This window comes from Chanodichthys erythropterus, chromosome 11 (assembly GCF_024489055.1).
Source record: "Chanodichthys erythropterus isolate Z2021 chromosome 11, ASM2448905v1, whole genome shotgun sequence".
Classification (NCBI taxonomy): Eukaryota; Metazoa; Chordata; class Actinopteri; order Cypriniformes; family Xenocyprididae; genus Chanodichthys; species Chanodichthys erythropterus.
This window is the reverse complement of record NC_090231.1, coordinates 33,180,946-33,206,721: the sequence shown is the minus strand read 5'-3', so window position 1 is coordinate 33,206,721 and position 25,776 is coordinate 33,180,946. Positions and strand designations below refer to the sequence as shown.

General features: G+C 37.5%; 1 protein-coding gene across 2 annotated transcripts in view; it reads left to right on the top strand.

Annotated features, from left to right (window-relative positions):
• Window positions 1-22,864, top strand: part of mybpc3 (myosin binding protein C3) — a 42,177-nt gene extending 19,313 nt beyond the window's left edge. The window contains exons 17-34 of one of the 2 annotated variants that reach the window (XM_067399477.1): window positions 234-400; window positions 1,692-1,857; window positions 3,140-3,246; window positions 3,352-3,381; window positions 3,493-3,632; window positions 4,123-4,188; window positions 4,932-5,091; window positions 5,530-5,634; window positions 5,925-6,113; window positions 8,277-8,411; window positions 8,955-9,122; window positions 9,556-9,644; window positions 10,237-10,432; window positions 10,645-10,784; window positions 15,864-16,023; window positions 16,178-16,314; window positions 16,828-17,014; window positions 22,570-22,864. In XM_067399477.1, coding sequence (XP_067255578.1) covers window positions 234-400; window positions 1,692-1,857; window positions 3,140-3,246; window positions 3,352-3,381; window positions 3,493-3,632; window positions 4,123-4,188; window positions 4,932-5,091; window positions 5,530-5,634; window positions 5,925-6,113; window positions 8,277-8,411; window positions 8,955-9,122; window positions 9,556-9,644; window positions 10,237-10,432; window positions 10,645-10,784; window positions 15,864-16,023; window positions 16,178-16,314; window positions 16,828-17,014; window positions 22,570-22,601 — 2,374 coding nt within the window. In that variant the 3' untranslated portion in view covers window positions 22,602-22,864. The remainder of the gene's footprint in view (window positions 1-233; window positions 401-1,691; window positions 1,858-3,139; window positions 3,247-3,351; window positions 3,382-3,492; window positions 3,633-4,122; window positions 4,189-4,931; window positions 5,092-5,529; window positions 5,635-5,924; window positions 6,114-8,276; window positions 8,412-8,954; window positions 9,123-9,555; window positions 9,645-10,236; window positions 10,433-10,644; window positions 10,785-15,863; window positions 16,024-16,177; window positions 16,315-16,827; window positions 17,015-22,569) is intronic. The other variant, XM_067399478.1, reaches the window with a different exon arrangement.
• Window positions 22,865-25,776: the final 2,912 nt, after the last annotated feature.

The following is a 25,776-nucleotide window of genomic DNA, read 5'->3' as shown; positions in this document are numbered from 1 at the left end:
TTTGGCTGAACTAACTCTTTAATTTCAGTGATTTAAAAGTCAAAATGAAATTCATCAGTTTTGTAAATGCATGCTATAAAAAGTATTGTGAACCATTCATCCATTATTTTTTTGTTTTGACATGGTGTTTAATTAAAATGTGGGTTTGGATAGTAAATTGCAATTCAATGAGATGCTGACTGAAGTATTAAATTAATGAATATTAACAAATAGCAAACCTCTGACTTGTATAGGGAGAAAGATGGTGTGGAACTCACCCGAGATGAGTCCTTCAAATACCGCTTCAAGAAAGATGGATGTAAGCATGTCCTTATCATTAATGATGTGACCAAGGAGGATTGTGGACACTACCGGGTGAAAACCAATGGAGGGCAATCATTTGCAGAGCTCATGGTTCAGGGTAAATATCTGATTTTGGATAGTTTCAAGGCCTATGATATTTGCAGATTTCTGTCCCCACAGATGTTTCCAGATTTGTAATGTAACTTGTTGATTGATTTCTGCATTTGATACTGGAAGGGATGAAAAATGTATGTAAAAATATTGTTAAGCTTTCTAATATTTAGGATATAAAACTAGTCTGCAGGTCATGATTTGGGTTCAAGACATCTAAGAGTTCTTCATTCTTCACTCCTTCCTTAAACCTCACCCATTCATGGCCATGTCATTCAAACTTCACCTCTTGTCAGTTCAGAAAACATGGCCACTGACACTTCTGCACAAGGTTACCATTCCAGTGCCCACATGCCAGCTATTGTTAGACCGCCTGACCCATATATTTTAACAGGGCAGATGACTCTCTCTGTTCCTTTCTCACTCTCTCTTTCTGTCATTGTCACACTCAACTCCATATATCGCTTTTAATAGCATCTAAGAAAGATTTATGACTCATTCCCTTTCTTTCCATTTCTTTTTATTGTTTGTTTCTGTCACTTTCACAATCTCTTATCTTCCTCCTTCATTCTGTCTCCTATTCTGAGTCTTCAAGCATGTATAGCACTTTACAAGCAAACTGACACCCAGGTGTGTCTGCTACCAGGTTGTCTGGGATCAAGTACAAAAAAAAAAAACAGCTGCCAAGCAATCCTGTAACTCTACCAGGCTGTGGTGGGATTACCTTTTTTGTGTACCCCACCTCTCTTTATTGCAATCTTAAATGGATAGTTCATCCAAAAATGAATCAGTTACTTAACTGTATGTCGTTTCAAACCCATTCGATATTCTTTGTACCGTAAATCACAGCAGGCAGAATTTTTATGCTGTTCTTTTCCGTTCACTGAATGCAAATGGTGACCAGGAGAATAACAACACCATATGAGAACATGAATATTTCATTTTATACATTTAAACCTTGATTTTGCTATATTCTTTTATGTATTTAAAACATAATAAACATTTTATTTATTTTTAACTTACATAAATCCCTTACAAAAATGGTACCATATCAGATGATTATATTATGGTATTGAACAAATACTATAATCACATACTATAGTGTTTACATGCTACCTTTTTATATGCTACTGTATTTCCATTTTACCATCATGATACATCTAAACATGGTATTTCCATGTTGTTTTTGATGAAAACATATGCTAGAATAGAATTTGTGATGTAATGTTGTAAGCATCCATATTTAGTTTGTGGTCATGTGTGATGACATAGTGCTCTCTTTGACCTCTGACCTTTAGAGAAAGAGCTAGAGGTCTATCAAAGTATTGCTGACCTGACTGTGAAGGCCAAAGACCAGGCTGTGTTCAAATGTGAGGTTTCTGATGAAAATGTTAAAGGCATCTGGTACAAAAATGGAGTTGAGGTGAAACCTGATGCCAGAACTAATATCACACACATTGGAAGGTGAGTGTTACTTTACAAGTGAGTTGGAGACGAATATATAATGTCTGTGCACTCATTTATTAAGACTAGTTTAAGTTAGCATAAATGTTTAGCATATACCATTTCATCACATAACAGTGTAATATTATTCATAGACTAATATTCGTAAAACAATATTAGTAAAATAAAATTTAAATAAAGAAATTTAAATGTAAAAGTGTGTAGTCCCTTTTAAAAAGTACCATTGTATTTTCATATAGGGCTATACATGGTATACAATATATGAGGATGTGCAATGTTAGAGCCTGTTCTCGACTTCTTCTATACAAATATCAAGCGAAAAAAAAACGTTTTAAAATATATTCAAATATAAAATAGTTCTTTTAATTTGTAATAATATTTTGCAATATTACTGTTTACTGTATTTTTGATTAAATGCAGCCTTGGTGAGCATAAGAGACTTCTTTCAAAAATACAAAAAATTGTAAAGTTTCCAAATATTTTGACTGGTACTGTATCTTTGCTTAGGTCATTTAGAAACAAAGCTTGCCTCTTTCCAACTACTAGAGTCCTCCTCTGCATTAATGCTAGAATGAGACAGTCTAGTAAGTTCACGGCACGAAAATACTATTAAAACTTAACTTAAGAAAATACTTTGATAACTTAAGATAATACTTTGTATTAAAAATCTTTATATTATAACTGTCTTTCTATTAGTTCAATACAGAGAATGACAACCGTATGTGATCTCACAGTGGCTTAAGTGATTAATTTACACCAAAACAAAATATAACGTACGCCTTCATCTTCAAAAACATTATTTTTGACTTACATAATGATCTCAGACAAGCTTTGTGCAGATTCGTTTTCCATCAGTTCTTTTTTGTTAATTGGAATGCGTGCAAAGGATTTTGGGTGATTTTAGGATGCGAAGGATATACTTGATGCATCCTTCAAAATGAGCTGAATGAAGGACGCGCAACAAAGGCAGCCATCCAAGGATCCTTCAAATTGAGATGGGCTTCAGAGGCGCTCGATGACGTGGCAGCCGAGAAATGCAGCCTTACTAGAACGCATCCTTAATCAAAACAGACAAACAAAAGAAAAACTTCACAAAATTGTCATTGTCAGAGAAAATGTAGCGTTGTAACGAGTGCCTACGCCAGGTCCCTTCTTAAATAACAAAAAAGCTACAGGATTTTAAAAAATATAGACGTTACAACCTCACTTCACTATTTGTTACTACTACACAACACTGCTGAGATGTTTATATTGTAAAGTTAATTTATATATTTATATTCAGGATTCATAAGCTCACCATTGATGACGTGAAGCCAGAGGATGAGGGTGACTACACCTTTGTACCTGAAGGCTATGCCTTTAATCTCTCTGCCAAGCTCAACTTTTTAGGTAGCCTACTTTCTCTTGTTTAACTATTACTGATGAATGTATGTTTAAACTCTTTTTTAATTTCTATGCCACTGTTTTTCAAATTATTATGCTTTGTCTTTACAGAGGTCAAGATTGACTTTGTTCCTCGCCAAGGTAAAAAAAAATTGGAACAACATTAAATCACTAATGCACTTTGTTTGACTGGTGTCATACAGTACATTCTTAAGGAATGTGTCAACAAACTTCTCTCTTGTTTACTATAAGATCCTCCCAAGATTCATCTGGACTGCATGGGTCGCACCACTGACTCCACAATCTTGGTTGTGGCTGGAAACAAACTGCGACTGGATGTACCAATTACTGGAGACCCTGCCCCCACTGTGGTTTGGACAAAAGGAGAAAAGGTAAGAGTGAGTCATTAAATTTTGTCTAGTATCGATTTTTATCCAATCCTTGTCTGAGCAAATAGGTCTGGGCTGCATTTCCCAAAAGCATTGTAAGCTTAAGTAGATCACAGGAACCTTGGTCTGCACGATCTACTTGTTTTGAGAAATGTAGCCCTGGTCAGTTACGGCAGAATAGCCAAACCTACACTAAACTATTTAGTTAGAAAATCATTTTTATGTTTTTTGAATTCATCCGCAGTTTGTGGTGTACTGTAATTCTTTATGATTTGCCATGTTGTTGCAAATGTAACAGGAGATCCAGCATGTGGGCTTCAGAAGCCTTGACAGGTAGGTACTGTAACATCTCCCAAACATAACCAGAAAGTCTTGTCGAGGCTCACTGGGACTGGGAGGTTTGTGGTGAGATGGGAGGTTGACACTTCATTTTCTCACACTTAACCCCTGACCTGGTTGCCATGGCTTCACAGCTTCTGCTCTGCTCATGTAGGGTAGCTCTAAGGAGGAAGAGTCGCATCCTGAACCAAGGCACACATGGACAGTGAAGAACGGTGAAGTGAGTTCGGGCCTTAACAATTCCCGACTGCTTGAACAGTGAACATTATCCGGTGTCTTATATGCTACATGCTTTGGCTGTGATGTTGGATGTCTTGTTATTGACCCATGCTGCATGATGATAATGATGATGCAGTCTTGATCGATTTAATCCAGGGAGACACTCCATGGGAAGTCATATTCATATATATATGTATTATATATATTAGTCAATATATAATAATAATGCATTTTGTAAAGCGTTTAATTTTTTATTGTTTAGTGAAAGTTTAGTTCTTTCTTCTCTACTTTAACTGTGGTTTGTCTTTCCCTGGGTACAAAGGAAACAAACTGCTCTAACATTAACACAAGCATCACTTTGAAACACAACTCATCATATTTGTGAGATCTTGACACTGCTACAAAGCATCAAGTGTTTCACACACACCGCACACTACTCTGTAGAATACTTTGTCTACAAGGTGAGTGCGTCTTTCATGATTTAAAGTTCATAAAGTATAAAGTTTGAAAATAAAAAGTAAGCATCTTCCATTCATAGGAACTAGGGGAGGTATTTAACAGGTAACGTACAGTATATTCTGTAGTATCTATGTGTGTTTTGGCAAGTATTATATTAGATCTTTCCCATGATCTATTCTTCATTGCCTGGTTTTGAAAATTCAGAGTTGAATGTGAGGGCCTGTGACTGATCTAGATTGAAAACTACTGACCATTTTTAACAAGTGGTTTTGATTGGCCGATCAGGTGCTGACAGACTCAGATGGCCGTGTCCATGTGGAGAGTACCAAAGGCCATTGCATCTTTACCATTGAGGGGGCGGAGCGTCAGGATGAGGGCGTGTACTCTGTCATTGTACGCAATCCTGCTGGAGAGGATACAGCTGACATTAATGTCAAAGTTGTTGGTAAGCTTTATTAAATCTCATTACGGTGGGTACATTTCGCAGCTGTTCTCCGGGAGGCTTAAGTTAGGCCCTAATTTCATTACGGGCCATGTTGCAACACCCTGTTGTACATGAATTCAGAAAGGTCTTAATATTGCTTAGAACATTTCTGTGGTTTTTCATGACTGCTCGCACACTTTAGAACCACTCTTTTTTTTTTTTTTTTAGATAAAAAAAAAAAATGCACAAAAAAGGCCACAAACTGAACTGCCCAGATATCTCTGTGGCCGTTTATTATCACTCTGTTTATATTGCCATTACGAGGTTTTCAGAACATTCAAATGAATAGCAGAGTACTTCCATTTGAGAGCAAAATGCCTTTGATGTAACTGTATATTAGCTGTACCGCACTTTGACCCTTATGAAGAAATGGGCTGACTGCACTTTCATGTTTTACAGATGTGCCAGACCCACCTGAAGCTCCCAGAATCCTTAGCGTTGGTGAAGATTCTTGTGTTGTCCAATGGGATCCCCCCCTCTTTGATGGTGGTCAGCCAGTCATAGGTGACTTAACCTGACAGTACACAGTGTTACTATGCATAGTTAAAATAACAGTAAATCTTGTTGACATCATCACACATTCCTTGGAACTGTAAATTAGTTTTCTCAACCACTAACTTAACATAATCCCAATCTAACTTGAGGTTAAGTGAAGTAACCTATATATTCTGGAAAAATAACCTAATGAAAAATGACCTAATGAAAAATGACCTAATAACATGACGGAAATCCTTTTAAATGTGCACTTTATGAAAATCCATGATGACAACAGTGTGTTCTTAATGTCCTCTAAGGTTATGTCCTGGAAAGGAAGAAGAAAAAGAGCTATAGATGGATGAGACTTAATTTTGATCCTTATAAAGAGACCACATATGAGGCCAAGAGAATGATTGAGGGCGTGGCCTATGAGATGCGCATTTATGCAGTAAACGCCATCGGCATGTCACGCCCAAGTGCCGCCTCCCAGCCATTTGTGCCAGTTGGTGAGTTCCACTGCTTTGATTTATAACTTTACTTATGTTTTATTGACATGTTTGTTTCCCCTGCTGTTCTTTAAGCCTCTGTTATCAATATTTAAATGTAATAGGCAGTGGCTGTTGATCTCCAGACATGTCGAACGATTTAGACACATCTTGTCATTCATCTAATTGGTCCATTCAATAGGTTGTGTGCTGTTAAAGTGGTCTGAAAAGGTCCTTTTTGGTTTAAATAATTGACATGTTGATTTTCTTGCATACATTGTTTTCTCGTCTTTCACATAATCTTCTAGTGAGCTGCGGTAAAAGCTTTGCTATCTGTGTAGACTGTTGTCTGTTACAAGACAGCTGATTAGGAAACTATCCTTGGCATCCTCCTCTATAAATAATGGCATGTTAAAACTCTGCAAAGCTGTATCTATGGCATTGTCTAAAGTGAGGAGGGGGCAGGACAGTGCACTTCCTTTGTTGCTTGCCCTGTCGCGTCACTTGGCCAGAGGAGAAGACCACAGCAGGTGTTACAGAGCGGAGAGACACTTTTCAGGAGGCTCTACTTGCAAAACGTACCACACTGTAGTGACCCATAGGCAGAATGACCAAACCAATGCTCCCTAAGACTGCTGAGAAGAAGCCAGCTGAGGGACCGCCAGCTGAGGGACCGCCAGCTGATTCTGCGCCTGATGTCCCAGCAGAAACCAAAGAACCGGAGCCAGAAGCACCACCTCCAGAAGAACCTGCACAAGAGGCTAGTGTTGAGGCCCCTGTACCTCTAGCTGAAGAGGAGGCAGCTCCTGCTCCTCCTGAAGATGGAGCTTCTCCAGCAGAAGCAGCACCAACGGAACAGGAGGAGGTACCATCTACAGAAGTAGTCCCCCCTCCAGAGCCGGAGCCTGAGCCTGAACCTGAACCTGAACCTGTTGGCAGTAGGCGTCTATTTCTAAACATTTTTGGGGGGGGCTTACATCAGTCTCCACGACCTCTTTATATATCTTTTTTATGGCTGTTTTGATGCATTATTGTCATTAACTTATTTCAAGAACCATTCACTGATGAATATGCCATAGAGAGGAATTAAAACCTAAACCGTTTTGATAATGCCTGTCCACATGTGATCACTGGCTATTGTATTCGGCTTGGTCAATGATGTGCTTAAGCTATTGTTTTGTTGTATTGAACATGTAGGTTTTTACTAAATGTATGTCTTAGCGTGAATGGTTGCATCCAAACGTTAGCGAAATTACATAAGGTCCTTTGTCAAAAGTGTAGTGATGTATGAAGCACAGCCCACTTCCAAAGTCACTTCCAAACCAAGCAGCTTTCTGTTGGTAAATGCATCGAAATTGTGTACTTGACCTGAATGCGAAATCTGCATATGATAATAATCTTTTGCCTTAAAGGGAAATTCCCTATTGTGCAAATTCCTATTGAAATGACTATGAAAATTGGCTAAACAATAGTAAATGTTACCACACCTTAAGGCCTGAATAAGTGCACCAAAACAAAGCCTGATCATTTTAATCTATTTATTTCAGGTTGAAAAAATTGCCCTCATATTTACAAGCGAGAAACGATTGTTTACATTTCAAAGAAAAGTAACTGTACTCTAGATAACTTGGCTAGATAAGAATAGATGTTCTTGGATTTGCTGCAAGTTCAGTCTTCATAAATACAGTTTGACCTGGGCATGTCATTGACACTTAAATATGGCACAAACATTTCAGACTGAAGCTTGCTTGCAAATCACAGCAGACAGCATGTATGTCTTCAGGAGGCCCTTATAACCACTGACCTAGTCAAACTCAGACTCATTCAAGCAATGTTGGTTATTCTTGTCAGTAACGAAAGCTTATATAGTTTCCATGGCTGTTTGGCTTGTGACAATGCTATGCTCTTCTTACATTGTTCAGTGAAATTTTACTGGAGACCGTGGTGACAAGTCCAGGTAAATCCAGCCATGCAGTAAAAAGTCTTCAGTACTATCTCTGTATTTGATGCAAAAATACAAACCAGTGTATTGGCATTGAATGGAAAGACAAAATATAGTGTAAGGTGAGCTTTTCCAACAGTTTAACGGTGCATTTTCTCCAGCTGCCAATACAAAGCAAATGCTACTTGAACAAAACTTTATACAAGAACATCTTTTTATTCTTATAAACTTCATATCTACAGCTCCTACCAGCGAGCCCACTGGCCTATGTGTTGATGACATCAGTGATACCACTATCTCACTGAAATGGAGGGCTCCAGAGAGGATGGGCTCAGCTGAGCTTGAAGGCTATGGGGTTGAGTACTGCAAGGAAGGCTGTAAGTCAAAGTCAAAAGCTCAGCTAAATTAGCAAACGCACAGATTCCACAGAATTGCTTTAAATGTGTTTATCAAGAAAGTACACTACTGTTTAGAATTTTGTGGTTGGTAGTTTTTTTTTTGTTTTTTTTTGAAAGCAGTCATATATACTTGTGATGGCAAAGCTGAATTCTCAGCAGTCATCACTCCAGTCTTCAGTGTCATGTGATCCTTCAGAAGTCATTCTAATTTGCTGATTTGGTGCTCAAGAAACATTTATTATCAATGTTGAAAACATTTATTTTCTTTGATTAATAAAAAGTTCAAAATAACAGCTTTCATTTGAAATAGAAAATGTTAGTAAATGTATGTAAATGTATTTACTGCCCAGTAGGGTAGCTTCAGCCTAGTTTTATATTTGTATGAAAATTAATCTCCATCAAACCTATTTTACATAGACTCATGCTACAATGTACTTGTATTCATATTTTTAATTGCGTCCAAATGCTTTTTTATAATAAATCCTCAATATTCTGTCTGAAAACTTTATTTCATCTCTATAGCTGATGAATGGATCCCTGCGTTTTCGGGTCTCACAGACAGGACTTCTGTGATCATCCGTGACCTGCCAACTGGAGAGAAGATGCAGTTCCGTGTGAGGGCATATAACATGGCAGGCCCAAGTGCTCCAGCCACATTGCAACAAGCAGTCACCATCCGTGAAATCATGCGTGAGTTACACAGAGAATCATCTTAAAATGTTAAGCTAGCCCATTTAAGGTCAACTTTTTGGATCGTCACCCTAAACCTAGGATACAAAACACAACGACAGTGTGGACTGCTAGAGTTCATGGTTGAATCAATTCAGTTCAGTAGCAGTGTCGATGGGGGAGGATGCAGTTCTTCTCTGGTCTAAACATTGTTCTCTGCTTATAGATTGTCTTTACAGACATGATAAGTGAGGCCTCTTGCTACAGATGTATCTACTTGATAATATACTGAAACTAAGTTTATGCATTGTAATGTTCAGATAAACAAGCTTTATTTTTAAGTGAAGATCCATCTATTGCATCGCATTACAGTCTGGTGTTGGGAAGGAAATGAGATGAAAAAGGGTAAGATAGGCTATTATATTCATGAATCACTTACATTCCCTTATTGCAGAGCGGCCCAAAATCTGGCTCCCCCGTAACCTTCGTCAAACACTCATCAAGAAAGTAGGAGAAACGATTAACCTGGTAATCCCCTTCCAGGTGAGAAAAGCCACCCTTCAGATTGTGTTTGTAACATGCAAATACGTAACAAAATGATGCCACAGAACATGTGAATAATTCATATGAATCTCTTTCAAATGCAAACAATTTAGATTAATTTCTTGGCAGGCATCCTCTGAGTGCCATGAAAAGATCCAGCAAAGTTCTGTATTGCTGTGTCCAGCAGCATTATTTGTCACAGTATGAAACCATTGGCTGTCCTCTTTTGATGCAGACTTTGACCTCCAAAATCAGCCAGAGATTCAATGTTTGGCTAGACTGTAACTTGTCCACTTGTTTGTTTACAGAACCCAGTTTGTGAAACATAGATCATCCTTTCACTCTATAAATACACTGAGCTCTATGGCTGAAATACAATGAAGGAGGCTGCATACAGATGGCAGTCAATGACACAAGTCTGAACAGCAGCTGTAGCACCCCTGTAGGGAACTCTAGTGCCCAAAACATCATCCTTACATCCATCCATCCATTTTGACATAACATAAATACTTGTTCTATGTTTTTTTGTCAGTAATATAGTTAGTGTCCAATGAGATGTCTTGACGCATTCTTCACCCACCTCACTTTTAAGGGTAAACCACGACCTCAAGTAACCTGGACAAAAAACGATGAGATTCTGGACCCTAAGCAGGTCAGCTTACGGAACAGTGACACTGATACCATCCTCTTCATCAGGAGATCTGAGAGAAAGGATTCTGGGAAGTATGATGTTAAAGTGCAAATTGAGAATGTGGAGGACAAAGCCGAAGTGAATATACAGATTGTTGGTGAGTTACTAGGACAGGTTTGTTATCATACACTCTCAGTTTACCTTGTACTTTTGACTAGATTTGACACAGTTGTGCAAAAATAACATGCAGTAATTACATACAATGTTCACAGTTTACAGTTAACAGAATATTTTTTCTTCTATATAGTACTTGTGTCTTTGTTTGCATCAGTAAATATAAGAAAGTTTTTCATTCTCTTCTACTGTCAGACCTGCCAGGCCCACCCCAAAATTTAAAGGTGATGGATGTTTGGGGATTCAACGTTGCCCTGGAGTGGAAGCCACCCAAGGATAATGGCAACTGTGACATCACAGGCTACAGCATCCAGAAGGCTGACAAGAAAACCATGGTAAACCCAAACCAACAAACTAGGGGTTTTGCTGAAATTGAGTCTGTTCTTTTTGATATTGAGTTATCATACTGTATGTACTGTTAGAGAGCTCTGCTCCCCTGCTGAGCACTGTTAGTAGTCAAACTCAGGCTCAGAGCAAGAATTAAAAAAAAAAAAAAAAGTTAGTTGAGTTCGTAAGCCTCCCCACACTGAGAGCCTGCAATTGTCTATCTAAAGTAGCTAAGCTTGTGATCACTGTAATTGAGTAATGTATGTACACTATTCATCAGTGGCACAGCATAGCAGGGACACTCTGAATTTATGGCCTCTCTTGTGACATACAGTTGGCCAATGGCACTGAATTGTGGGCCAGAGGAACAGCATCCAGAACATCCAGTACCCAAAGCTCCAAAATGACCCCTACCGCACACCACTCTAGAGCACCTGTGCCCCCTTCAATGCTGGCATGCTGTAATCTTAGCCAATGGCCTTGCCCTGATTTAAGTGCTGTCATTATAGTGCTCTCTTTACCCCTTTGTACTCTTGAGCCACTAAAGTTAGCAGCTAAATAAAAAGCACCCAGTTTGGGTTTCACCTCACATTGTTACTAGAGCCAGTCTATTCCTCTCGCTGTGTTCAGAGCAGCAGGCAGGAAGACACAGAATTATCAGGTTTCACAGGACAATCTCAATCAGAAATCGGAGATGCTCTGCTGCTAAATATAAAAGCACTTTAGGTTGCAGGCCTTGGGGCACATTCATAGGCAGGCCATTTACCTGCTTCTACATCTACTGCTCCCATGGACATAGTAATGACACTTCGGCTTAATACATGTGCTAAGCGATCCTACAACATTTTCCCCATTGTCTATAACAATGGACAGAATGATTTTACAGTGGGATATTCAGACTTCTGAGAGCCTAATTTTTCAATTAGCAAGGATAATAGCCACATACTCACAATGAACATGCAGTGTTTTTATGCCCATTTTTATAGTTCAGCTGTAAAAACAAAGAAGAAATAAAAGGATTCATTTAGTGAGGTTTCAGGTTTAAAATAAATTGTGCAAACATTTCTGAAAGAACAAACACATGGGCTACAACCATTTATATTACATTTATATTTAATCATTTAGCAGACGCTTTTATCCAAAGTGACTTACAAATGAGGAGATCAATAGAAGCAAACAAGCTAGCAGTAGGGCAGCCGACTAGTGCTGTGACTTGTCCCAGTTAGTCTAGAACAGTACACATAGCAGCACAGTACATATAGCAAAGTTTTTTTTTTTGTTTTTGTTTTTTTTTAAATAGATACAGTGCCCTCCACAATTATTGGCACCCTTAGTAATTATGAGCAAATAAATCTGCATTGTTTATCCTTTTGATCTTTCATTCAAAAAATTCACAAAATTATAACCTTTCATAATTGAAAGTGGGGGGAAACTCACATTATGAAATAAATGCTTTTCTCCAAAACATGTTGGCCACAATTATTGGCACCCTTTTATTCAAAACTTTTTGCAACCTCCTTTTGCCAAGATAACAGCTCTGAGTCTTTACCTATAAAGCCTGATGAGTTTGAAGAACACCTGACAAGAGATCAGAGACCATTCCTCCATACAGAATCTCTCCAGATCCTTCAGATTCCAGCTCCATGTTGGTTCTTCTTCTCTTCAGTTCACTCCACTCATTTTCTTTAGGGTTCAGGTCAGGGGACTGAGATGGCCATGGCAGAAGCTTCATTTTGTGCTCAGTGACACATTTTTGTGTTGGTTTTGATGTTTGTTTTGGATCATTGTCCTAATGGAACCACAACCATAGCCCATTATTGGATTTCTAGCAGAAGTGGTCAGGTTTTGATTTTTTATCTGTTGGTTTTTGATAGAATCCATGATGCCATGTATCTGAACAAGATGTCCAGGACCTCCAGCACAAAAATAGGCCCACAACATCCAGCAGTATATTTAACTGTGGGCATGGGGTACTTTTTATCCATGTGTGCACCAAACCCATCTGGTGGGTTTGCTGCCAAAAAGCTCTTTTTTTTGTTTCATCTGACCATAGAAGCCGGTCCAGTTTGAAGTTCCAGTCTTGTCTGACAACTGAATATGCTGGAGATTATTTCTGGATGAGAGCAGAGGATTTATCTTGAAACCCTCCTGAACAACTTGTGGGGATGTAGGTGCTGTTTGATAATTTTTTTAAGGCTTTATGAGACTCAAGACTCAACTAATCTCTGCAATTCTCCAGTTGTGATCCTTGGAGAGTTTTTGGCCACTCAAACTTTCCTCCTCACCGTGCATTAGGACGATTTAGACACACATCCTCTTCCAGGCAGATTTGTAACATCTTTAGTTGATTGAAACTTCTTAATTATTGCACTGATGGTGGAAATGGGGATTTTCAATGCTTTAGCTATTTTCTTACAGCTGCTTTCTATATTGTGAAGCTCAGCAATCTTTTGCTGCACATCATAACTATATTCTTTGGTTTTACTCATTGTGATGAATGATTAAGGAAATTTGGCCTCTGTGTTTCCTCATGTTTATTCTCCTGTGGAACAGGAACTCATGGCTGAACAATTTCATGTTCATGATCACCCTGGTGTGCTAAAAATGTAAATATGAATGGGAATATACTTCAGAGATATTTTACTCATAATAATTTCTAGGGGTGTCAATAATTGTGGCCAACATGTATTGGAGAAAAACATAATGTGAGTTTCCCCCCACTTTCAACTGTTTTCCTTCAATGAAAGGATATAATTTTGTGAATTTTTTGAATGAAAGATCATAAGATCATAAACAATGCAGATTTATTTTCACAGCCGCCTTTGCTCATAATCACTAAGGGTGCCAATAATTGTGGAGGGCACTGTATATAGAATTGTAAGTGCTAGAATTAATGGGTCAAGTGTAGAAGAAAAAGGTATGTCTTCATCTGTTTCTTGAAAATGTCTACATACTCAGCAGCTTGCGTTGAGTTAGGCAGGTCATTCTACCAGCTTAGAACAGTCAAGGTAAAGGTCAGTGAAAATGGTTTTGTGCCCCTTTGGGATGGCCGCTCACTTGCAGAACGTGAGCTTCTGGAGGGCACATAGGTAGTGAAGTAGTGAGTTTAGGTATAGGGATGCAAAACTAGTGGTTGTTCTGTAGGAAAACATCAGTGCCTTGAATTTGATGCGAGCGGCTACTGGCAATGTGGTCTGTGAAGACAGATCATCAATCAACTCCAAGGTTCCTGGCTGTCCTGATTCTGAATGGAATAGTTGATGAACCTAGCTGAATGGAGAAGTTGTGATGAAGTGCTGGGTTGGCTGAGATCACAAGCAGTTCTGTCTTTGCAAGTTTGAGTTGAAGGTTTTGGTCCTTCATCCAGCAGGAAATGTCTGTCAGGCAGGCAGAGATGCGAACAGTTACCATAGGATTATCTTGCTGGAATGAGAAGTAGAGTTGTATGTCATCAGTGTAGCAGTGATAGGAAAAACCATGTTTCTGAATGACAGATCCTAGTGATGACATGTAGATGAAGAAGAGAAGTGATCCAAGCACCCCAGTAGCTAGATCACCGCTTCACGACCTACCTGAGAGGTAAGACTTGAACCATTGGAGTGCGGTTCCCGAGATGCACTTCATCATGAGGGTTGACAGGAGGATATGATGGTTAACAGCAGCAGACAGATCCAGCAGGATGAGTACTGAGAATGTGGAAGGTGCTCTTGCCACTCTTAGAGCTTCAATAACCGAGAGCAGGGCAGTCTCAGTTGAGGGGTCTCTATTGAACACAAACTGGTTGTTGTCCAGGAGGTTGTTCTGTGTAAGAAAGGTAGAGACTTGGTTGAACACGACTCATTCAAATGTTTTAGCAATGAATGGAAGAAGGAATACAGGTCTGAAATTTTCTGGATTTAGTGCTGGATTTAGAGTGGGTTTCTTGAGCAGTGGGGTTACAACTAGTCTTGCATTAGTCTTGCATAGCCAGAACTTCAAACTGACGGCAGAAGGTCTGGACTCTATCGCAGCTTTCATTGGCCAAGGACCGCCCAAGAGGAAGTTTGACTGACATGTAATGCAACCAATCACAGTTAGTTCTGTTCCGCATCATGTATAGGGGTGGAAAGTCAATGTTCATACAATAACAGACCGGCATGCATCTAATAAATTATTCATTTAAGGATGTTGTGCAAGTTTACTGCAACAATGGAGCCGTGAACATCACATACTTTTGAAAATCCAGTGTTTAGTTGATCCTGATAAGCGCTCATCACAGTTGTAAACATGACGACGTTCTTCTTACATGAGGGAGTTTGGTAACAGTCCGGTGGACCGTTAAAGAACACGACACACACGTCTCCTGGACGTCCTGTAGAATTCAACCAACCAAATGATTCCAGTTAATTCCAGTTAAGTGTGTCATATGCATCAGACGTTCAGCCAACTGTCTTTGGGTGTGATGTCTGAGGCTGAGACTAGCTTACAACCAGCACAAAAAAAAAACCCCACATATATATATATGAACAAAATAAGACATTTTAAATGCACTACTTTTCAAAAGTTTGGGCTCTGTAAGATTTTTTTATGTTTTTTAAATAAGTGTTTTATGCCCACCAAGACTGAATATTTGACTGAGAATACTGTGAAAACAATAAAAGTTCTCTCTTTTTTATATATTTTAAAATATAATTTATTCCTGTGATGGCAAAGCTGAATTTTCAGCATCATTACTCCAGTCATCAGTGTCACATTATTCTTCAGAAACCATTTTAATATGCTGTTTTGCTGCTCAAAAAACATTTCCCATTAATATCAATGTTAAAAACAGTTGTGCTGCTTAATATTGTTGTAGAAACTGTGATGCATTCTTTGATGAATACAAATCTTTTGTAACATTATAAATGCTTTTACTCATGTAAAAGTACGGTAGTTTATGTACATATAAAATATATGAATAATTTTCATGTACCAGATATTTTTGTCAAAATGTTTTGGTCTAGTCAGTTTCAGAGAAGAACAGATATAGCTTTTAACCACAATAAAGGATGTCTCACAGTGTGGTACACAATATATGACTACGTTTATGCGTTTTTTTTTCTTGGCAGGAATGGTACACCGTGTATGATCAATATCGTCGCACTAACTGTGTGGTGTCAGACCTGATCATGGGGAATGAGTATGTGTTTCGTGTGTACGCCATAAACATGGTGGGTCTGAGTCCAGAGCCTTGCCTTTCCAAAGACAGTGCCTACATCCAGAAAACAGGTGACCATTTGTGCCCAGATACACTCATGCCTTCTCACTAGTATGCAGTGTAGACAGCAAGAAAACCTCTGCTAGAATTTGATGGTTAGACTGTTTGTGTTTTAAAGTTTTTATAATTCCCATGTGGCTTACCCAGATCTCCTGATATTTACAGGCATCGTGTATAAGCATCCTTCCTACAAAGAGCATGATTTCTCTGAGGCCCCCAAGTTCACACATCCTCTTGTGAGTCGCTCAGTTATATCTGGATACAACGCTACACTCAGCTGCTCCGTAAGAGGCATCCCTAAGGTGAGCATGTGTGATCTTAATTCAGTGGTTATGCACCATATGCACCAAAAGTATGAGCACACCAAAATATCACACTCATTTGTGCTTGTTTAGCATAGTTTTTCATTTCAAACTGAAATGAATGTAACTGTGGGCTTCTGCTCTCATTCAGACACAAAAGCTCACAGTCGGCATTACAATTCATCCCAAAAACCCTCAATTTGTTCACAAGAATATTGTTATGCTGAAGCGGAAAAAGGCCCAACCTGTTAAGAATTCAACTTAGTCTATTTATTTTTGACCACTTTGTTCAAATTACAAAAATACAGAATCATATTACCCTGCTCTTGAAATGTTTGACAGCTTTGTTTTGTTTTACACATAATTCTGATAAATACTATATTACAAGCTAGTATCTTAACCCAGATGATAGCCGGTTTAAGAAAAAAAAAAGTAAGATTTGGATAGCTATCTTATCTATCATAATGTTTATGTAAAGACCTGTTTCTAAATCCATCTCATTGTTTTGTGCAGCCTAAAATCACATGGTACAAAAACAAGATGGACATCACAAACGAGGCCAAGTATCGTATGTTCAGCAATCAGGGTGTGCTGACTCTGGAGATCCGTAAGCCGTGTCCGTTTGATGGAGGTGTGTACATGTGTAAGGCGGTCAACTCGAGCGGAGAAGACATAGTAGAATGCAAACTGGAAGTTCGCCGTAAGTACTTGCCTCTAGCTCAAGACCTACTGAGAAATTTACTTAGCATCATTTGATGATAAAATTCTCTCACTGTTATACTGTAAAATCTGATTTGTCCAGTAATTGCACTACTGTTCAGAAGTTTGTTGTCAGTAAGATTTTTTAATGTTTTTGAAAGAAGTATCTTATGCTTACCAGTTCTGAATTTATTTATGATTAAAATAAATGAACTGGAAATACTGTGACATATTACTACAATTTACAGTGACTGTTTTCTTTTTTAATATATTTTAAAATTCTATACAGCCATTACTCCAGTATTTAGTGTCACATGATAATTCGGAAATTATTCTAATATACTGTACTGCTCAAGAAACATTTATTATTATTATTATTATTATTAATGTTGATAACAGTTGTGTTGCTTTTTTTTGTGGAAACTATGATACATTAATTGAAAGTTCAAAGAACAGCATTTATTTCAAATAGATTTTTTATAACTATGTAAAATTCTATCTAGTGTCTACTCATCACTTTAATGCATCCTTTATAAAAATAAGTATTCATTTCTTTTTTCTTTAAAATAAATAAATAAATAAATAAAAATCATACTGACCCCAAATTTTTGAATAGTACATATAATGATGTGTAATCAGTTTTTTTTTTTTTTTTTGAAAATGTTCTTGTTGTGAGTAGATTAGGAATAGTCATGTTATTTTTAACATTTCTAAGTCTTATATATTTCAGGGCATTCCACTGAAAATATATACTACTGTTCAAAATTTTAGATCGGTCATATTTTTAATTATTATTATTATTTTTTTTTTAAAGTATCTTCTGTTCACCAAGGCTGTATTTATTTGATCCAAAATACAGCAAAAACAGTTATATTGTGAAATAGTTATACAATTTAAAATAAATGTTTTCTATTTGAAAATATTTTAAATGTAATTTATTCCTGTGATGGCAAAACTAAATTTTCAGCATCATTACTACAGTCTTCAGTGTCACATGATCCTTCAGAAATCATTCTGATATGCTGATTTAGTGCTCAAGAAACATTTTTTTCATTATCAATGCTGAAAACATTTTTTTCAGGATTCTTTGATGAATATAAACTTTAAAAAAAACAGCATTTATCTGAAATAGAAAGCTTTTGTAACATTATAATATGTCTCTATTGTCATTTAATGCATACTTGCTGAATAAAAGTATTAGCAGCCATATCACCTGTAGCCCAAGACTGGTTGCCCACTGAAGCTAAGCAGGGCTGAGCCTGGTTAGTACCTGGATGGGAGACCTGGGAAAACCAGGTTGCTGCTGGAAGAGGTGTTAGTGAGGCCAGTAGGGGGTGCTCACCCTGTGGTCTGTGTGGGTCCTAATGCCCCAGTATAGTGACGGGGACATTGTACTGTAACAAGCACCGTCCTTCAGATGAGATGTTAAACCGAGGTCCTGACTCTCTGTGGTCGTTAAAAATCCCAGGATGTCCTTCGAAAAGAGTAGGGATGTAACCCCGACATCCTGGCCAAATTTGCCCATTGGCCTCTGCCCATCATGGCTTCCTAATCATCCCATTTACTGATTAGCTTCATTACCCTGTCTCCTCTCCACCAATAAGCTGGTGTGTGGTGGGCGTTCTAGCGCAATATGGCTGCCGTCGCATCATCCAGGTGGATGCTGCACATTGGTGGTGGTTGAGGAGATTCCCCCTTAATATGTAAAGCACTTTGAGTGTCCAGAAAAGCGCTATATAAATGTAAGGAATTATTATTATTATTATTATTATTATTATTAATTTCTTTTAAAAAATAGCATCAAACTTTTGAATGGTGTATAATGTTATAAAAGCTTTCAATTTCAGATGCTGTTCTTTTGAACTTTCAATTCATCAAAGAATTCTAAAAAAACATTGTACACAACAGCATATTAGAATGATTTTTTAAGGATCATGTGACACTGAAGACTGGAGTAATGCTGCTGAAAATTCAGGTTAGCAATCGCAGGAATAAGCTGCATTATAAAATGAAAAATTTTAAAAGGTATATTGTGTATAAATGTGAATGAATGAAACTCACCTGAATGACCACAGAACATAAGAGCACAGTCTTATGATCAAATGAAAGATGTATGCTGAGACATACAGATCAAAATCCATCCATGTTGTATTAACATTTTATTTTATAAAATATTAATACAGCGTGTGCTGTGAGTTAAAAAAAATATATATCCTAGAACAGCAATCAAAATTAAGAAACATGGATGACATGTCCTGGCATAAATCCAAATGTTTTATTATGGTTAATAACCCTTGGATTGGACCTAGAGGTGTGTCTGAAGGTCCAGAATGGATCTCTTTCTAGTGATCCATGATTCCTGATGTGTGTCACACTTTAATACTTACTCCTTACTTCCTGTTTCCCATCACAATCCCTACCGTCCTCAGTCCCTCCGTCCGTGAGTAAACAGTAAGCTCAGGTTTGCTCTGTGTGAAATGTGTCCAAGGTAAGCATGACGGTGCCCCATGTGTTGCCATCACACCCACACTGCCTGCACTTTCATTAACAAAACACCCGACTGTCTCAACCTGTCTGTGTGCTTCTCAATACTGAAATTGATCAAACTCCGCCATCATGAAGGACATATCTATTCTCTAAAGGTCCTGTTACCCTTGTACATACTATGTACTTGTTATAGTAATTGCAATAACTGGGTAATAATTAGGTACTAACCCTGAACCTATACCACTAAACCTAAACCTAACCTTAACCTAACCCCATGCTACCTAATATTACCCAGTACTTTCTTAGGTAAGTACACTGTAAGTGTACGTAATTTAGGGTGACCAGACGTCCCGTTTTTCCCGGGACAGTCCCGTATTTCAGCTCTATTTTTAGTGTCCCGACTTATTAAGAAAAAAAAAAATGTTTTGTCCCGTATTTCATCTTTCAACTGGGTGATGGAGTTCTGTCACACAAGAACAGCCTAATCAATTCGTCATAGAACAAAGTTACCATTCAATCACAATTCGTTATCGATTAGTGAAGGCGGGATAGGCGGAATCACGCTGAATAACACAGACCAGAAGCCTCTATCTCACGCACTCTCTCTCTCTTTCGCGCGATCAGTTCTCCTCGCGCCTGAATGGTCAAATGCACACATAGTTTTTCAAAATGTCCATCGTGTGGAGTATCTCACGTAAATACAGTCGGTTAAGTGGACGTAAACAGGTGGGTAAAAACAGGAAATGTGTCAGTAGCCTATATTACATCCATGGATTCGGTCTTAAAGGGACAGTAGCCTAATTAAATATTTGTCAGTATATTCAAATGTGAAAAAACAAGTTTAATCTCTGTCGTATTTGTTGTATTGTTTGTAACTTGTTTGTAAATTTCTTTTTATATAACAATATATAACAAATATTTATATCTACACTGCCCTCCAAAAGTTTGGAAACGCCCTAGAAAAGTGGGGTTTTGGACAATATTGGCATGAATCCTTTTTAATTTGTGATAATTTTGCACTGGTAAGGGACAACACAAATTATAAAAACACATTTTATTACATAAACAGTTTATACATAGAAAAAAACTTAAATTTTTGATTCATCAAAATATCCAGCATTAGCAGCTATCTGACCTAAACTGGGTTCTAATTATTTCATTGTATTCTAAACTTAATTGGCAATCAATTGTTTAATCTATTAAGGTGTGCTGACCCAAAAATCTTTTACAAACCTGGGCCAAGTTTAAACCAGTAACCAGGCATCACAGCTGGCAAAGGGGCATGTCTGACTTTGACATGTATATACTGCCATTATTATGTAATGAAATGAAATGAACACATGAAAATTATTATTGCTGGATAATGTCGTTACTGTAATGTATTTGCACCAAAAAATTATAAGGATTTATGGTGATATCGTCCAAAACCAGACTTTTCCAGGGGTGTTTTCAAACTCTTGGAGGGCAGTGTATATATATATATATATATATATATATATATATATATATATATATATATATATATATATATATAGTGAAATAAAATTTCTTATATCATGGTCATATTGCGCACTCGTCCCGTATTCCACCATGAGAAATCTGGTCACCCTAACGTAATGTAAAATAAAGTGCAACCATATGTTGCTATTATGCCTATGTCCTTGCATCTGATCCTTGAATCTTTCCCTTGAGTGTTGAGATGGAGAAAGTAAATGTGATGTGAGGAAAGGACACAAGGAAGCACAATTAAAGAAATGAGATGGTCTGTGTGCCACCAAATACTGACAGAACTAATATTAGTGTTGCACATACTGTTGAAGTACACCCTTTGATCAAAAGTTTGGGCTCTGTATGATTTTTTTTTAGTGTTTTTTGAAAGAAACTCAACAATTCTGCATTTATTTGATCAAAAAATACAAATAATGTTGTCAAATAACAATAACAAATTTTACTGTCATTTTTGATCAATGTTATGTGCCTTTGCTGAATAAAAGTATTAATTTCTTTAAAAATACATTAGAAAAAAACATAAGTTTAATAAAATTTTGCTGACACCATCCTTTTGAACAGATGTGTATATCTAAATTCAACAGGTGCACTAATCCATGTTTTTTCGTCTCTTAAGATATTATATACTTATTGGACACTGAACATTTCCACAGTATCTATCTAAACGTTTTTAAAGAATAATTCATAAAACATAAAACTTCTTAACTCACAATGTCCAATAGAGTTGTATGATAAATCTGACAAAAATGGGTTCATACAATTTGAAGACAGAATCTCTGAAATGCATGCAGGTTTGTTGTAGATCACTCAGATGTATAATGAATTGTTTTAAACATCATTTAAAGGGTTAGTTCACCCAAAAATGAAAATTCTGTCATTAATTACTCACCATCATGCCGTTCCACACCCGTAAGACCTTCGTTCATCTTTGGAACACAAATTAAGATATTTTTGTTGAAATCCGATGGCTCATTGAGGCCTCCATAGCTAGCAATGACACTTCCTCTCTCAAGATCCATTCATGTACTAAAAACATATTTAAATCAGTTCATGTGAGTACAGTGGCTCAATATTAATATTATAAAGCGACGAGAATATTTTTTCTTATATAGTGATGGCCGATTTCAAAACACTGCTTCAGGAAGCTTTGGAGCATTATGAATCAGCGTATCGAATCATAATTCAGATTGCTGAAATCACGTGACTTTGGCGCTCCAAACCGCTGATTCGACACAAACGATTCATAACACTCTGAAGCTTCATGAAGCAGTGTTTTGAAATCGGCCATCACTATATAGGCTATAAAAACACTATATTTAGTTTTTTTTGGCACACCAAAAATATTCTCATCGCTTTATAATATTAATATTGAACCACTGTACTCACATGAACTGATTTAAATATGTTTTTAGTACCTTTATGGATCTTGAGAGAGGAAATGTCATTGCTGGCTATGGAGGTCTCACGGAGCCATAGGTAATTCTACAGTGGTAGCCTTTTTCTTTTTTTCTATGTAAACGCAGGATGTAATCTAATAATGGTTCTTTCACTTCATCGCAGCTCAAATCACAAAAGAAGACATCAAGAAATGAGAGAGACGTAGTGGGTTTGGAGAAACTGTGACACTGTCCTGAAACTGATCCCTATGACATGTCCATGATCAAATGACCGCCAAGAAATATTTTAGTGGTTTTCTTCATTTGTTTGTGCTCCCCGTTTCTCACTCACATCCCATGGTTTGTGCTTCGGTGTGATTTTCCTTTCTTTATTGCTTGGGTTCATTTTATTTCATTTCATTTGACTGTGTTTAAGATCTCTGCTGTAGGGTCTAGCATTTTCTCTTCACATTGTAATGTTACATTACATGCTAAATAAAGAGTTTTCATGAAGCTCATTGTTATTGTCAGGTTTCCATTTAAACACTCTTAGGCCTAATTATATTACTCATTTGCATTTTGGCGGAATGGAATTTTTCTCAACACACACGCAATAATCTTTGGTTACACTCTTTGTTTTTATTTTCTGATGTGTATTACAATGTCTTATATTTGTCTTGTAAAATAAAATAAAATAATAAAATAAATAATAATCTTTAGTTACATTTCTCTAGGAATTCCTATGGTTTACTTTGAACTACGACATGTTAAAATGCGTCACCTGTGCAGACACTAATTACCTGAGAAAGCACAGTCACACTGAGAGCGGCAGATAGGTGTCTAAGTTTCCGTACACCATGATGACGCACTCTCCTGTCTGTACGAGTGATGGCGCGGCTATCAAATGCATTCTTTAGGCACGCGGTTCAAAGTATGTCCCACAATCTACATGCTGTTGGAATTAATGCAACAAAGCCCGCATACAGTCCATCTGGAAGCGTCAACTCAGTGGTATGATCCGTGAGAGCCGATGGACTGCATGGCTTTGTTCTGGAATTTTCTCCAGTGGCAGTCTGGTGGCAGGTTTGAGAGGATGAAATGTTTGAAATGAGTCCCAGACATGCCATGAAGACCTGTTCCATATTGAAGTAAAGCAGCTGTGTCTCTGTCCTTGTGCACACATACACTTATTTCATTGTTCATACATAAGCTGATTTTATTACTAGCCCAAATATTACAAACAATATTAGTTATTTTTATAATATCCCGCTGACAAAAATATGTTCTAAGAACGTTTTGCTAACGTTCCAATTAAAGGGTTAGTTCAGCCAAAAATGAAATTTCTGTCATTATTTACTCACCCTCATGTCGTTTCACACAGATATTTATGATGAAATCCGATGGCTCAGTGAGGCCTCCACTGATAGCAAGATAACACTTTTAAATATGTCTTTAGTACTTTCTGACATATTCATGTGACTACAGTGGTTCAACCTTGATGTTATGAAGCGACGATAATACTTTTTGTACGCCAATAAAATAATGACTTTATTCAACAATATCTAGTGATTGGTGATTTCAAAACACTGCTTCATGAAGATTTACGAATCTTTAGTTTCAAATCAGTGGTTTGGAGCGTGTATCAAACTGCCAAAGTCACGTGATTTCAGTAAATTAGGCTTAAGTGTTTCAAACCTTTCGAAATTTCAATGGTTCACGTGACTTTGGCAGTTTAAAGGTGCTAAAGAGGATCTTTTCGTCGACTGAGAAACCAAAGACTGTTACTGAGTTTTTGAAATGAGCGCATGCGTAAGAACAACCCCCCTCCTTCGAAGGAACGCCTCCCAAATCTCGTGCACGAGTACTGGAACACGAGTGTTTACCACCGGCATTCACTGTGTCGTGTTAGTGGATTCATTATGTCAGACTCACCGCAGGTAACTCATAATCTGCAGTTGTTACTCCTGTCTCCTGACAAAAACATTGCATGCGGCGCCTGTGGAGTGTGGACAAGCCAGAGGGCCAATCGTTTACGTGATGATCGCGTAAATGATTGGCTGATGTTTTTAAGGCCCTACCTCGTGCACAGATGATGTATATTAATATTATTCCTTTCAGTGCACCTAATAAATAGTCTTTTATCAGTAAAGACAGTTTCAAGTAATATTGCACAAATGTATAAAACAAAACATCCTCTTTAGCACTTTTAATACATGCTCCGAACCATTGATTCAAAACAAAAGATTTGTAAAGCTTCATGAAGCAGTGTTTTGAAGTCGCCCATCACTAGATATTGAAGTCATTATTTTGTTTTTTGGTGCACAAAAAGTATTCTCGTCACTTCATAACATTAAGGTTGAACCACTGTAGTCACATGAACTGTTTTAAATGTCTTTAGTAGCTTTCTGGGCATTGAAAGTGTTAATTATCTTGCTGTCAATGGAGGCCTCACTAAGCCATCGGATTTCATCAAAAATATCTTAATTTGGTTTCCAAAGATTAATGAAGGTCTTACAGGTGTGGAACAACATGAGGGTGAACTACTTAATGACAGAAATTTAATTTTGGGGGAACTAAGTTTTTTTTTTTTTTTTTTAACCATCCTTCAATGGAGCCACTGACTTCAGCACCGGATGTAGTTGTACCCGAATGAAAAACACAGGGTGCGCTTGAATGACACATCCATTCATTAATAAAGTCAGCAGGCCTATTTTTTCTTCATTAACACAGTTCACACTCTCTATACACCTTGTCAGAAGAGGGATTGTTTTTATATAAGTGTTATTAATCAGTAAGGCTTTCAGTGTTAGTGACGTGCAGTCCCGTCTTAACGATGCAACCTGATACAGACGGAACACGGTCGATGACAATGTTGACAAGAAACTAAATTGGGCTGACAAATCCCTCGAGGGTGTTTATTGGTCTGTGACTGTGCGACATCACTTTACGGCACAAGACTCATGTGTATGATGTTGTGATTCCATGTTGTTTGCTCTTTTTAACCTTTGTTTTCAGTTACTGAGGGTTTATATAACATTACAATCATTGATGAATGTTTTGAAAAAAATTAAGCTGCAGTTATATTTATCGTTCTGATCAAAATTTTCACCGTGTCTCAATCAGCTCCCTAGGTCGTGAATCAGTATATAATGAAAGTGAATCTGGCCGATACCCTGATCAGTGCCCTTACTACTGAACTAGGGAGCTGATTGAGACACACGCTCAGTGCAAAAAGCCTGAGATCAGCAACCAAAAATAACTGTTGTCCTGCAGCGCCCTCTAGTGTTTAGGTAAATGCGTGATGGTCTGGCTAAGTTGCCTGTGAATGAAATTACTACACCTATTTTTTAATTTTTTTTTTTACTTAAAATAAAAAATAAACACCCCATTT